Source organism: Podospora bellae-mahoneyi, chromosome 2, assembly GCF_035222275.1.
Source record: "Podospora bellae-mahoneyi strain CBS 112042 chromosome 2, whole genome shotgun sequence".
Classification (NCBI taxonomy): domain Eukaryota; kingdom Fungi; phylum Ascomycota; class Sordariomycetes; order Sordariales; family Podosporaceae; genus Podospora; species Podospora bellae-mahoneyi.
In genome coordinates this window covers 2028255-2041808 of record NC_085881.1, presented here as the reverse complement: position 1 = coordinate 2041808, position 13554 = coordinate 2028255, and the positions used below count along the sequence as shown (strand labels likewise).

The window sequence follows — 13554 nt, the reverse complement described above, 5'->3', positions numbered from 1 at the left end:
ACAAGAACCAAACACAGCTTGCTGTAAACACAGCTAAAATGAGCGCTTTGTCCAGGAGAGGTGGCAAGAGGTGGAGAAAAGCAGAGAGATCGGAGCGGCTATCATAACGCAACCAACACTCAACAAGGAACGAGAACTGGGCCTTCATACCACCTTTCATACCTGGTATTCTACTCTGTCAATCTCCAAAGATCGGGCCTCATGGGGAAAGATCAGAATCGATAATCTGCTCAGACTCAGACCCTGTCTGTCACCAGTTGATGGTGCGAGAGCTGAATAAGTGTCTGCATATGTTTTTTTAGCGAAGGAATTAACATATTCCTAAAGCAGTAGACATGCTTATGGAAGCCGTTATAAATCACTTGGCATGATGAATACAAACAGCACCTTCCAATGATACTCATCTTGAACGTGATGTCGTCGGTCCGATGACCCTGGTGAGATAGCGTGTAGCTTACTACACTATGCCTACGTACCTAGCTCGCCTTCTTGCTGAGATGTGATGGCATCCTTGCAACTGGCTCGACGACTGGCGACTGAGAAGTATAACTACGGCCTCACTTGTCCCTCCCAACTTCTTTACCAACATCGTACACAGGTAGATAACCATCAAACACGCATTCTCATCACTTCCAACACCAATAACCCACGCAAAAATGAAGCTCTCAATGCTCCTCCCTCTCCTCCCGCTTGCCACAGCCTCCACTCCGGCCTCACCAGGCCTCTCCTACCTCGGCCACGCAAGCATCGCCGCCTCCGCCCCTTTCAGCATCGGCTCCAGCACCTTTGGCAGCCGTATCGTCTTCCCCCTTGCCGGCGGGACATTCATCGGTCCTCTCTTCAATGCCACCGTTCCTGCCTATGGAGTAAGCACCTAGCCTTTCTTGTCTTGCCGTTTCATGCACCCTGACAAGGTTTCTTCTATAGGGTGACTGGGGTCTGGGCAATCCAGCCGCGGGCAACTTTTATGTCGACGCTCGGTATCAATTGAAAACTACCGATGGCGTAGACATCTACGCCTCGGCCAACGGCCCGCAGCAACCTGAGGGTGTGTTGCATACCAGGGTCAGGTTTGAGGCTGGATCAGACACGCCGTATGGGTGGCTGAGCGGAATTGTGGCGGTGGGGATTACTACGCCGGTGGTGGACGAGGATGGACAAGTGAAAGGAATCGAGGTTGATCTTTGGAGGATGACTAGTCCGAGTACGATTGCGGGCAAGGGGAAGAAGGGGAAGAAGACGCGGAGGGTCTAGATGGCGGGTGAGTGTGGGAAAGTTTCTAGCGGCGTGCACATAGGTTAGTTAGGTACCTGTCCATTACCTACACCTTCCCCTTCTCCTCCTTATTCCACTCCTCAAACTTCCTATAAACATCATGTCTGAACGTATTCTTCAATTCGACAGACTCTGCACATCAACCGGCATCGCCGGCTGTATCGCACACAACCCGCAAAGCCCATTGCTCCGATCAACCAACCACGCAAACAACAACCCCCCACCCCAAGTCAACGTCCTCTCCCCATACCACCCATCCACCCCCTCCAAAGTTAACAACCCGCCCAACCCATGTCCAACCTTGACCCCCTCCGTCCCAACCATGTAGAAGATTCCAGTAGGACTATCAAACACCCCCTCGCATTCTCCTCCCCCTCCGCCCCAATCAGATCCCTAAACATCTCTTCCATCGTCTCTTTCCTCAACAACTTTCCATCATTTGCCAACAGAGACCGAAGAACTTTGATATACCCCTCAGCACTCATAAACATCCCATGCCCACCAAAATCCCCCTCACTCCGCCTGTTCGTATCCATTGTCCCCCCTACAACAGCCAACCCCAGCCCTGCCGGGTCAGAGGGGTTAAGGTCGACCATTCGAGATCTGGGTTCATCGCCCTCGACGGGGTAAAACTGGGCATCTTGTGCTGTGATGCCTATTGGTTTGCAGATGCGCTCCTGGACGTGTTGCCCGAGGGTGGTATTCGTCGCTCGCTCGAGGATACGCCCTGTCCAATCGAGGTTAGGTCCATAAGACCAGGATGTTCCGGGCTCAAAGATCAGCGGGTAAGCGAATGCTTCTTCTACTGGGCGACGGTGGCCTGGTTGCAGGGGTTTGTTACGCCCAGACTCTCACACTGGTCCGTCAGGGCAAGGGTCTGTCGGTGTAGGGTTTATGTTGGCAGGGAGTTAGGTGCAACTGGGCAATAAGGGGTGGCGTAAGGCGTGTTGCCTCTTCCTCTGAGAATCAGACAAAGACTTAGATTGAAAGCTATCTAGGTAGGGACTGGTGTGAGCAGCGAGAGAAGCTCGCTGCTCCTGAGTAATTCTCAAGCAACAGGCCGAGCCTGTTGGGGAGCTGTGTCCGGTGACTCGCTTGAGACACCGCATCACAGGGTGCCATTCCAGGTGCCATCACCACCTGGTCGTCCAGTGTCCTCCTTCCAGCGGGTTCTGTGCCATTTGTCTCGGCGCTATTGCCTCGTGGTCAATTGTCTCGGGGTCGCTCTTGGCCTCGTGGTTCGCCATGGTTGCGTGACCAACCGTACTCACGTGCTTACAACGCTGCCAGGGCTTGGCAGGTTGTAACAGGGTTCTTGGTTCTTCTCGAGCCAGGCGGAGAGGTAAGGGTGGAGGAAGTGATATGCCAGGCCGGAGGTGTGGGAAAGTAACTGGCGGAGGGTGATGCGGTTGGTGGGAGGGGTGAGGGTCGCGCCGTCTGGGGAGAGGATGGGTTTGTTGACTAGTTCCGGGGCGAATTGGGAGATTGTTTCTGGGGAGTCCAGGGAGAGGTGCGCATCGTCTATGGCTTGGAGGGCGGCGATGGTGGTGATGAGTTTTGTTGCGGAGGTGAGGTAAAAGATGTCGTTGAGTTGGTGGGGGAGGGATTCACCGGAGAGAAGGGTGCGTGAGCTGCAATCTGAGGTGCCCGATATGACTGGTGAGCAGATTGAGACAGCCAAGGCAGCCCGAATTCTTGGACAGCTGCTTCCAAGGGGGTTCACCAGCCGCTTAGCCAATATGCCGCAACCGGTGTCGATCAAAGATGACAAGAGCGGCGCATATAACATGATGATTATGGATGGCTTGCTAGTCAACCCCGCTACGAGGATAGTGTGGAGATAAAGTGATGCCATTAGATGGTTCAATAATCAAGAATATCTGGTACTGAGTCGTTGCTCTAATTGTGTCCCTAAACTGGTATTCTTAGAACCTAGTCAAGGAGGGTAAGAAAAGGGAAGGGCTGCATCTACCAGCGGAGAGCACCGAGAATGAGGAAGTGTAAGGTAGGCCACCAGCAAAGGCTTGTCTCACAGGATAAGAGCAAGGCGCCAATATCTAAGCTATTCGTCCTATTGAAAGTCGCCAGATAAGGGATCGCCGTCAGGTATCCCCAAACCGCCTCGCAAAGGACCCAGTTCTTCGTAGTCTGAGGAAACAATGGGGCGGCGGGGTGCCGTACTGCTGTGCTGCTGATGTAGTCAAATGGTGTTGAGGATGTTGTGATGCAGGATTGGTATCTCGAAAAAAGATCAGTCCCTCCAACACAAACGGCCAAGCGCATCCCGGGTAGAAAAACAACCCGCCAAGACTTTTCAAGTTGTAGACACGAAGGAATAATGGGCTGTGTACTCCTTCATCTGCAATCCACATGCACAGTTCATTCAACATCACACCATCTACCGCATCACCACAACACCTCAACTCAGTTAATAGCCTCCGCTGTGGCGTGGCTCTAATACATCCAACATCATGTTGATCGATGCTTCACAACCCCCACCGAGTCGGTGCCAATGCCGAACAGCGGTGTTGGACTCCAAGATCGTCACCATGGACGCTGGATGCCTGTGGGGCATGGTGTATGAGACGTTAGTCATTGGGAAGCACGACGGGTTTATCATCAACGGGGGGAGATACCCGACTGTGGGTGTGAGTGGTTTCATCCTCGGTGGTGGGCTTGGTCCGTTTACCCGAAGCTTCGGGATGGGGTGTGACACGCTTGTGGAGGCGAAGGTTGTAACAGCTGATGGGAGGTTGATCACGGTCAGAGAGACGTCCAAGAAGGGGTCCCCGGAGGAGAGGCTGTTTTGGGCTCTCCAAGGCGCTGGCGCTGCCAGTTTTGGTGCTGTGGTGCGGATGAAGCTCAGGGTTCGGAAGCTGAGCAGCTTGAACGGATTTGTAGTGGCTGGGAGATACCAGTGGTTTCCCACAGGGCGGGATTACTGATGACGTCGTGAAGGTAATGAACGCATTCTACCTGACAAACTGGCCGGATAAGATGACGATTGACTCGACTTGGATATGCGACCTCAGACAGTCAAACAACGGCGGCGTCAGATTCAATATCTCTTTCAACGGCCGCAAGAGTGAATACGACAGGACCATCGAGAAGCTGCTTCAAGTTAGACCCACAGAAAATGATACTGTAGAGGAGGAAGTTAAGAGCTTGAAGGAGCAGCTAAAACGAAGGGCGCTCGCCTAGAAGTCGACACGGTATCTGCACGAAACCCTCGGAAGTCAGTGGTTGGAGGAAATGGAGCGAGGGTATCCACAGAACAAGACGTACGAGCTGTTCAGCCCCTCTGTTTTCGGAAATGATGACAAGGGCACCATAGAGAAGGTTACTGACACCATTACACGGTTGATGTTGATGGCGAGTTTCCGCAAATAGTTTGACAGAGAACAGGTCAACTTCCTCGTCACATGAATTCACTCGGGAGGCAAAGTAACAAAGAGGAAACCGACCGATTCCGCCTTCTTCTGGCGGAAAGCAGTGTTCCACGCCTATGTTACGATCGAGTGGGTAGACAAGTGGATGGAGGTGGATATGAGGCGTTTCTTGGCCAGGGTGAAGAAGGAGCTTCGGCCGCTGTCGTTTAATGGGACGGCGGCATTCATCAACTTTCCTGACCGAGACTTCCCCACAAAATTCCACGAGCGGGCATATTATGGGGAGAATCTCGCTGCACTTCGAGAAGTCAACAAAATGTGGGATCCGCAAAACCTTCTTGCTTGGGCCCAGGGCGTTCGGCGTCCAGGTGATCCTGAGGAGGATAGGGGACGTGGTGATGAGGATGACGATGAGGCCAAGGCTGATAAGCTGGCTGTCGAGCAGTGGGAGAAGCAGGTGTGTGCGGTTCCTGAGACAAAGGATATGAATGCTGAGTTGAATGAGCTTGCGAACTTGGGCTATGATGACTTCTCAGATTAGGTAGTGACCAGAAAGTGGTTAGGGAACTGTAGAAGAGTGAGCAAGAGGCTTTTGCAATATAGCTCGAACCGAAGGTCACTGAAGGAAGCTTTGTTGAGTGTCGAGACATACCTCAAAGTAGCCTATGTGAAAGAGACATGATATCAGCCCATCAAGGGCAAACAGATGATCAATTATTTAGAGTGTTAGCTGTCAGACAGGGATATCACTTCTCCCAGCCCTAAAACAGTGTATAAGTCCGCCAGCAGTACCCTAACACTATTTCCGAAAACTAACCTTGCCCACCCAACTCCGCTCTCACCATCATCCAGACCATGGCCCACCATCAAAACACGTCGAGTTAATGATCGGGTTGAAAAGATACCAACTGACCGTCTTCCCAGCCGAGCCAGCAAAGTCGCACTCAAAATCTCCCTGAGCTCCAACTTTATCTCCCCCATCGCCCGCATGCTTGAACATCTCGATCGACCTCTGCACCACACGGCGAACATCATCGATACCGATCATAGCGAGGGCTCCTTGGGGGTAGGTGACATGGCAGCCGAACGCGCAGGTTGAGTATTTGCCAATCTCCCGGTGAAAGTCTCCGACGATGGTCCTGCAAAGCATAAACGTTAGAGTAGCAAGGTTAGAGTCTGACTCGACTCACCAGTCCATATCGCCTCTGTTCAAACCATCTTCACCGCCACCACCAGAATCAGGCGAAAGGTTGTCGAGCATCTTCAGACAGTCATTGACCAGAGAGGTGCTGAGGTAGTTCAGGTAGGTCGAGACTCCACAGTGGTGGCCGACGGGGCTGTTCTGGGTACCAAGGTGGAGGGCATTGGTTGTGGCTTGTGTGGCTGGCGCGGCTTGAACTTCAATGGCCAGGAACGCGGTCGCCGCGAGGCACAGGTTGGAGACGTGCATGATGGCAGCGGCGAGAGTGATTTTGTAATTTTGGCGAGGACTCGGTCTGTTGATTTCTGAGTGTGACGGAAAGGGACTGGGTAAATAGCCCAGTGAAGCGATTCTTGTACATATAAATACACGTGGAAGACCAAGCTAGTCCACTGAACGATGTGTCGCTATCTCAAGATGGCCACCTCATGACTGCGCTCTGACGGACAGTGGTTTGAGTTTGCGGGTTGTGTAAGGAAAATGAGGAGATGTGGTCGTGAAACGGGCCTTGGTTTGCTCCGGGGAAGTGAAGGTTGGAGTACGGCCGTGTCAAAATTTCGCCGACCTTCCGACATTGGGTGACTGTTGTGATATGTTGCTCCCGTTTACGGTCAGCGGGCGGGGTGTGGTTTCTCAACAGCCTCACCCTTGCTGGCAAACGAACGGACCTTCCGCATGTCCCCCGGTCAGTTGCGTGTACTTTCTTCTGACGTCTTGAGCGCGAGATTGCATCTTGAGGTGCGTACTGAAATTAGCTTCTAGAAGGTCACCAATGTCGGCTTCTTGGAGCACATCAACTGGAGATTCACAACCATGGGGGTATGATATCAAATGCAGAAACTTCAAATTGACCACGACAGACATGTTGAATATCCCCATGCTCGACTACGGGCTTTCATAGAAGATCGCATGTTACTAACATCAATCACATATCAACGGCGAATTCGGTGAAAGGCGAGTGTATGCAGTTTCACAACTGAGCACACCCATTCCATCAAGGTTGAATATCCACCGCCTGATTCATTTCATGATCTATCTCTAGGTCTATAATTCAGAGCAACTAACCTGCTGTGCCCAGGCACCTGGTTCCCAGACCCCAGTCTGCTCTGGACCTTCCAGGACCAAACAGCGAGGGGATTGAAGCCGGCCAAACAGTACCTAGTAAAGACCTACGCCACAAAAGCAGGTCGTCTGAGGTATGCCTTTTTCTATCGTTCAAAGTAGTAGCAAACCATAGTCATGGCCCTGGCGGAGAAGTGCGTGTGGCAGTTGTTGACAAAGCCACTGCGGCAACTCAGGAACAGCGCTCAGATGTTCACACCTTTTTGGCACCCCATACCTGATTTGGCAAAGGGGCTCAGGGGCTCATCCCCCTGTAGTGGAGAGACAATGACTTGGGCGAAAGGTGACCAAGGAGCAAGATTGCCTCCATTTCTACATTTGCAGTATTTTTACTGAAGTGTATGGCCCGCTGGAAGTTGAGATAGGTCCCAGGTATTTTCCTGGCCTAGAGAGGCCGAGCCATCTTCTGTTTCAGGTTTCTGGCATATCAACGTCGTGGGCGCTGAGCCACAATAGTCTGCACCGTGACCAGACCCAGCTTCAGCCGCACAACCCCTCTTTCAGAGCATCATAATTGAGCCTTTTAAATTCTCTTGCTTTGAGATTCTACGACATCATATCATTGTTTTCATTGTCCTCAACCTTTGACCTATCAGGCTTTTTATACACGGTGATTCATTTCCAATTTCGTCTTCAAATGACTTCCTCTCCCCTACACCTCGATCTCCCCCTGCCACCACCCTCCGACACGACAGGCCATTATATCCGTCTTTTGACTTTTTCTGATGGCCGCTGGTCTCTTGAGGTTGCTCCATTGGCAAGCACTCAGTACAAGGCTCTGTCCTATGTCTGGGGCGACTCGAGCAACCCTCTTACGATCCAATGCAACGGAGTTCAACTCCAAGTGACCAGAAACCTCTATTGGGCATTGCAGCATCTTAGCGTCGAGTTTGTCAATGAGCGACTATGGATTGACGCGATTTGTATCGATCAGAACGAAGCAGCACCAGAAAAAGGACAGCAGCTTGATCTCATGGGTGAAATCTACACCCAAGCAGAAGAGGTCTTGATCTGGCTCACCGAGTCCTTTCTTCCTGACAACGCCAATCTCTGTTTCCAAGCATGCAAGAGCTACGCCGTGAAGTGGAGACAGAAGGAACTGGCAATGAGGTTTCTTGCAGCGTTGACTATGACTGTCGTTACCATGGATGAGAACACAAACTTGAATCGAATACACAATGCCGCTACCGCGGCTGCGCTGAGAGAAGACACCTCCTTCACCGACGACATTGTGGTTGGTCTACTCCAGATTCTCCGGCATCCGTACTGGAGTCGTGTTTGGGTCATTCAGGAGATGACCCTTGCTTCCAGATCACGGATTCTCACATCAAAGTGCACATTGGACTGGGACGACTTTAAGATCTTCATCCTCACGATGGAGCAGTGTCTGCCGTGGTTTTTGAGGGGCATGGGTCCAAACTTCCGTGCCCTGGATGAAACCACGAGATTGCAGAGGGATAACCAGCCTCGTGTCTTTTACAGCCTTTCCCATCTGCTGGTTCAATTCCGTTGGTCGTGTGCCAAAAATAACCGGGATAAGGTATATGGCTTAATTGGTCTCCTTCGCCCCGATGAACGCCGGTTCTTCATGGATGATTTGCCAGGGCCCAAGTACGCGGTATCAACCGCTCAGTGTTACACACATATCGCATTCAAAATCTTGCAACAGTCGCAAGACCTGAGGTTGCTTGTTCAATGTAGCTCTCCCAGCTTCATAAAAAGAGACGATGATCTGCCATCATGGGTACCAAACTGGCAGTACGACTCGGAATGCCTTCCACGTCCTCGATGGGATCTGACAGAGGGAAACCCATACAACCGGACAGGAGATGTCAGACCTGCCCTATACAACGCTTACAACGCGTCCGGGGACTCCGAATGTCCACCACCACAGTTGCGTGACAACAGTATTCTCATACTTTACGGAATGATCGCGGGGAAGATCACCGCGGTGTGTCGACCGATGGAAATTCACCATCTATTTGTTGGCCACAGGACACCCCGAGGAGTTCTTAAACTCACAGCTCGCGCTTCTCAAGCAGATACTTTTCAAAGACTCAACAATGGCATCATTCGGAGCGTCTTATCAACCAGGACAGGACTACTTATGCTGGCCATAACTTACTTCGAAAACTGTCTTCGAAAAGGCGCAGCAATGGGAATCCTTTTGGAGTATGCCGACCTAGCTCTCTCTGACGGGACCTGGCTAGGTGATAGGAGCGAGACAAATCCTTTGTACGCCATGTTTGAAACCTTGATGAAGGGCCCTAGAGGAGTCGAAATGGTTGATTCTCTCTTTACCGACTATCCAAACGAAACTTTTATCGTGGAGGCTATAGCACAGTTCCACACTCAGGCCAGATCTATACGATGGAATCCATTTCTCAGGCTACTAAGGCTGGTTGGACCTTTCTACTATTATCCATCGGCCTATCATCTACTACTTGGAATCAACTTCTTCGGTATGGGTAAAGTCCCGCATTATCTACTGTGTTGGATAGGGTTACAGACCGCTGCAATAGTCTTTACCAACTTCGTTTTGGAATCCACCATCGCCAGCTATTTGGTCACGGCTGTTGGAGGTTATCTTTTGAACAGTAAACTATCCTACGTTCTCGGCATGCCATACAGATTGGATACCGTGCTTGCAACACCGCTTGACCAGGCACTGGCACGGCTAGACGACGGAAGATTAGCACTCGTACCACATGACACGAAGGTTGACGATGATGTGGCGCTTTTGGCAGGGGGTCGTTCCCCTTTTGTAGTGAGAAGAGAGTACTGTAATCGGTTCAGACTTGTTGGAGACTGTTATGTAGATGGCATCATGCAGGGGGAAGCATGGCGAGAGTGGAAAGTGAGCGAGATGGAATTCATGTGATAAAAGCGCGAACACCATTCACTAGACGCACAAAGGAGTACCAACGCCTAAGATACAGATTTACTTATCACGACAAATCTTTTACATACTAAGAAACTGTTGGTACAATTCCCCTTGATCTTCACCTCTGTAGCGACAACAAAACATGGTACGTTGAAGAGATGAAACCATTCCGCCACCCCCATTCCCACAGGCAGCACCCATACGAAAACCGCTGATCGTACATACTTAGGTAGCCAGATACATCATACTGGACTATTTTGACCTTCGTATAAGAGATTCTACTCCTCAATATCTTCTGCAAAGTCAAATAGTTAGCACCAGGAGCCTTTGATACTAAGACAAAAAAAAACATATCGTTCAGGTGGGAGCCTTTCTTACCAAAGAAGCTTTCAGCAATCTGGAAGGCAGCAAACAATGCCAGATAAGCTGAGAGGTACTGCCCATAAGAATACTCGCTCTCCGAGCCGTCTGAAATATCGATCAAGCCTTCATCACTCATCCAGCTGCGAATGCTTTGGACACCAGTGATTGCAATTACACCCAGTGCCACATTCAGTCCAAGCAGGGCTAGTCGAATGCACCATACCGTGAAACGACGCTTCTTCCTATCCTCAGTCGCCCAAAGATGACGTAACAGTGTCAGCTTGCTGGAAACAATCAGCACTATTCCCCAGATGAATAGTGACTTGCTCGAAAGTGAACTGGTCTCGGTTTCCGGCGTTTCCACATGCATTTGTTGAATGAGGCTGGGTCTTGTGGAGTTTGCAAAGAAGCAGATTGCTGGCAGGATTTGCAGGGGCGTAGGATGGTGGATTCGGGGATTTTGTTCTCGGCAGCTTGTCCATGTCCGAATACCACAACACCGGTGAAGATGACATGAAGGGAGATAAGTCCAGCTCTCAATGTTGTTGCCACAATCTTTTTCTTTTGGAAGTAATTGCAGTGAACAAGGAGGGCGTTGACATGGGTGATGGAAGAGAGAATCAGCCAGTGTTTGATGATGTTGAGGTGGTAGGTTGAGAAGCTGCACCACTCTTCAAGCGCAGCTGTGCTAATTGCAATGCCAAGGACAATTTGCTGATCGCTCCACGAGACCAGGATTTTGTTGAGGATATGGTGGACTCTCTTTGCTGGTTTGCTCCTGTATGGTCCTGTTAGCACCTTGAATCTCGAACATCGGCAGCCTGGATGTAACACTTGCCCTGTACAAATTTCCACTAGGTCCAACACGTGGATGGAAAAGGCAATGAGAATGGACACGACAAATGCCATCATTACGGCGAGGAGTATCTTAGTTTTGTCAGCATAAGTGCCAAATTGCAGCAAAAATGGAAGTGAAGAACTCACGCCGGGCCCGGCAATGTCAGGATCTGCTCCGACTTGCTCCATCTCTTCAAGGGCACTGACGTTGCCAGAGTCAAAAGTTATTTACCGAAAGGTTTCCAAAGAAGTTACTCCTGACAATCTCGAAGTCGCAGCTATAGCCATTTTGTCCCCTTGGAGCGCATACGTTGTTTCCCATGGCGGCTTGTGTTGAATCCAAGTCTGGAAATGTAATTACGTATGACAACGGAATGGTCCGATGCTAGGCAGGTAGGTAATCGGTCGAACGAAGGCAAGGGGCGAAGAAGATGTGATCATGTTAAGAACACAGTCTAATTAATAGAAGACATCACCACCTGTTTATACTTCCCCTCTACTCAAAAGCTCCGTAGCCTTGCGAGATCCCAGACCCATTGGCGCCCTTCTAGTTCATTTTACCTGACCCCTGAGCAAGCCACTAAGCCTAGGCGTTCTCACCTCCCTCCCACACAGACTTTCGAATCAGCCATATTTAATCTTTAAAGCCCCTGAAGTGGTTGCATCATCAAGCACGAGGGTGCTTTGTAGCAATCTGGGTCAAGTGAAGCTATCGCCGAGAGCCGAGACCCTGCATGAACGTCTCCAACAAGAACGCCACACCATGCACAGGCGCGTGATTTCGAAGCTTCGCTGCAAGATAGTATCGATGAATAAAGCAGAGAATTGTCTGTTGAGCCTGGATATAACGCGACGGACATTCCTGTGCTTATTGTCTGCCCAAAATTCTGGATGAGCATCTATCAGGTACCTAGGTGAATGTGGTGAACCTGAGGCAGAAGAGAAAAGTGATAATATTCTGAGGACTGTGGAAAATACAGAGGAGTGGCATGGAGCGCAACGAATATACCTCAAACGTCTCATAAGCTGACCCACAGAGGGAACAACTCATCCTTCTGCATGATCTTGCCTTGATTTGGGACAAAGCCCGATCATTACGTATGCACAGATTCTTGGCAGTAGTGTCAATCTAAGGTATTTATTAATAGTCAGTGAAGGCGCATAGAATTCAGGACCGGCGAGGCATTGTGACCAATCACATGGCGCAAGGCTATGAATCGGAGAGGTGGGTGTGGTGTCTCAGAGCAGTAGCCAATCAGGCTCTGTCCTTTTTCCAGAATATCAACCTTTCTCTAAGGCTTCTATGCAGGTCCCAAGGACAGACACAGGAACGCGCTCAGGGTCCACCCCACAACCAAAATGCCGCTACATGGCACAGTTGGGAGTGCGGTAACGACCGATGTTTTGAGAAAAAGTCGTACGGATGTATTTGTCTCGGTGAAAGTTGTTTCTTTTAACAGTTAGTTAACTCAAGTCAATGCAAGTCAGTAGGTGCCAGCTGCCCGAAGAGTCAGGTTAACCTCCACAATCAAGATGATGCCACATGGCACGGTTGGTTCTCCGCTCATAACCGGACGCCGTTTTGGCACCTGATGGGTGATTTTGACGTCAAATGGCCGTTTGAAGCATCTCGGCACTGTGGGCAGCTGGGCAACCTGTCTTTTGGATCGTTCTGAAACACAGGAGGCCTGCCTGGTTGAGGAGGGCTAGGTGGGTACCTATGTTTGCTGAAGTTCGTTTGATCATGTTGAGTGTACCCATGAGGCCCTACAGCCGAGACATTATACCACTGTATGACTGGTTCTGACTGCCAACGAAAAGGGGACCCTGAAAGGCAGTCAGAAGAGATTGCATCAATACAGACAGACAGGAGATGTGTGTCGAATCTCCCAAACCGTGACAATCGCCGTATCACTTTTCTCCCATCACAATCATCGCAACCGGTCAGCTCACCTGACAAGTCCAGGTAGCCTATTATGTTAGCCCTGCCTTGAAAAGTGCTCGTTTCAATTCTGATCACATCTGAATAGATGTGTCGGCCATCGGAGCATGAGGTGAATGTCGCGCTCAAACGCAGACTCGCAATACTCGAGCACTCAAACATTCAAACACCTTTCCCTTAAAGTCAACATCTATCATGTGAAAGATCCGGTCCACTATAAATCCAGCGCTTCCTCCCACAAGAAATCCACCCCCTTCATGTAAACTAGCGAGAGAGTAATCATACGTTGTATGGTATGTCAACAGTCAACTACATCAAGATGAATTTCAACTCTCGTGTCACAGGCTTCCTCCTTCTTTTTTTCTGCAACTATCTCCATGAAACTGTCGCTCAGTCGTCCCGCTTCTACCATTCCTAATTCCATTCCAACAACCGATTCTACGTTTTTGGCGACTGGGATAACAGCCTTGGAAACACGCCAAATTTTGTTATCCAACTGCTCCACAATGACCACAACCCACATCTTTACGTCTTCCTCAAA

At 50.3% G+C, this 13554-nt stretch overlaps 7 protein-coding genes across 7 annotated transcripts; 4 read left to right on the top strand and 3 right to left on the bottom strand.

Moving 5' to 3' along the window:
* Positions 1-656: 656 nt before the first annotated feature.
* Positions 657-1290, top strand: QC761_204795 (uncharacterized protein; the record flags this gene model as incomplete). The annotated part of the gene is made up of 2 exons (XM_062876204.1): positions 657-866; positions 928-1290. The coding sequence occupies 2 exons, from the start codon at positions 657-659 to the stop codon at positions 1252-1254; spliced, it is 537 nt and encodes a 178-aa protein (XP_062734781.1). The 3' UTR covers positions 1255-1290.
* A 257-nt stretch (positions 1291-1547) lies between these two features.
* QC761_204790 (uncharacterized protein) lies at positions 1548-3064 on the bottom strand (the record flags this gene model as incomplete). Its single annotated transcript, XM_062876203.1, has 2 exons — positions 1548-2123; positions 2555-3064. The coding sequence occupies 2 exons, from the start codon at positions 3062-3064 to the stop codon at positions 1548-1550; spliced, it is 1086 nt and encodes a 361-aa protein (XP_062734780.1).
* Positions 3065-3824: 760 nt separating this feature from the next.
* On the top strand, positions 3825-4476 carry QC761_0036290 (uncharacterized protein; the record flags this gene model as incomplete). Its single annotated transcript, XM_062872321.1, has 2 exons — positions 3825-4175; positions 4207-4476. The coding sequence occupies 2 exons, from the start codon at positions 3825-3827 to the stop codon at positions 4474-4476; spliced, it is 621 nt and encodes a 206-aa protein (XP_062734779.1).
* A 51-nt stretch (positions 4477-4527) lies between these two features.
* On the top strand, positions 4528-5205 carry QC761_0036280 (uncharacterized protein; the record flags this gene model as incomplete). Its single annotated transcript, XM_062872320.1, has 2 exons — positions 4528-4614; positions 4729-5205. The coding sequence occupies 2 exons, from the start codon at positions 4528-4530 to the stop codon at positions 5203-5205; spliced, it is 564 nt and encodes a 187-aa protein (XP_062734778.1).
* QC761_204765 (uncharacterized protein) lies at positions 4986-6476 on the bottom strand. The gene is made up of 3 exons (XM_062876202.1): positions 5855-6476; positions 5317-5803; positions 4986-5231 (listed from the first exon to the last, which is right to left on the bottom strand). Exons 1-2 carry the CDS (start codon positions 6112-6114, stop codon positions 5509-5511), a joined length of 555 nt encoding a protein of 184 aa, XP_062734777.1. The 5' UTR covers positions 6115-6476; the 3' UTR covers positions 4986-5231; positions 5317-5508.
* Positions 6477-7624: 1148 nt separating this feature from the next.
* Positions 7625-9868, top strand: QC761_204760 (uncharacterized protein; the record flags this gene model as incomplete). Its single annotated transcript, XM_062876201.1, has 1 exon — positions 7625-9868. The coding sequence occupies one exon, from the start codon at positions 7625-7627 to the stop codon at positions 9866-9868; it is 2244 nt and encodes a 747-aa protein (XP_062734776.1).
* A 281-nt stretch (positions 9869-10149) lies between these two features.
* QC761_204750 (uncharacterized protein) lies at positions 10150-11260 on the bottom strand (the record flags this gene model as incomplete). Its single annotated transcript, XM_062876200.1, has 5 exons — positions 10150-10166; positions 10250-10514; positions 10574-11012; positions 11100-11161; positions 11219-11260. The coding sequence occupies 5 exons, from the start codon at positions 11258-11260 to the stop codon at positions 10150-10152; spliced, it is 825 nt and encodes a 274-aa protein (XP_062734775.1).
* Between the last annotated feature and the right edge of the window lie 2294 nt (positions 11261-13554).

Excerpts from the sequence above, each read along its gene's own strand:
- QC761_204765 (XM_062876202.1), bottom strand. The coding sequence starts at position 6,114 with ATGCACGTCTCCAACCTGTGCCTCGCGGCGACCGCGTTCCTGGCCATT. Across the intron at positions 5,804-5,854 it reads AACAGAGGCGATATGGACTG|GACCATCGTCGGAGACTTTC; the intron begins GTGAGTCGAGTC and ends TATGCTTTGCAG.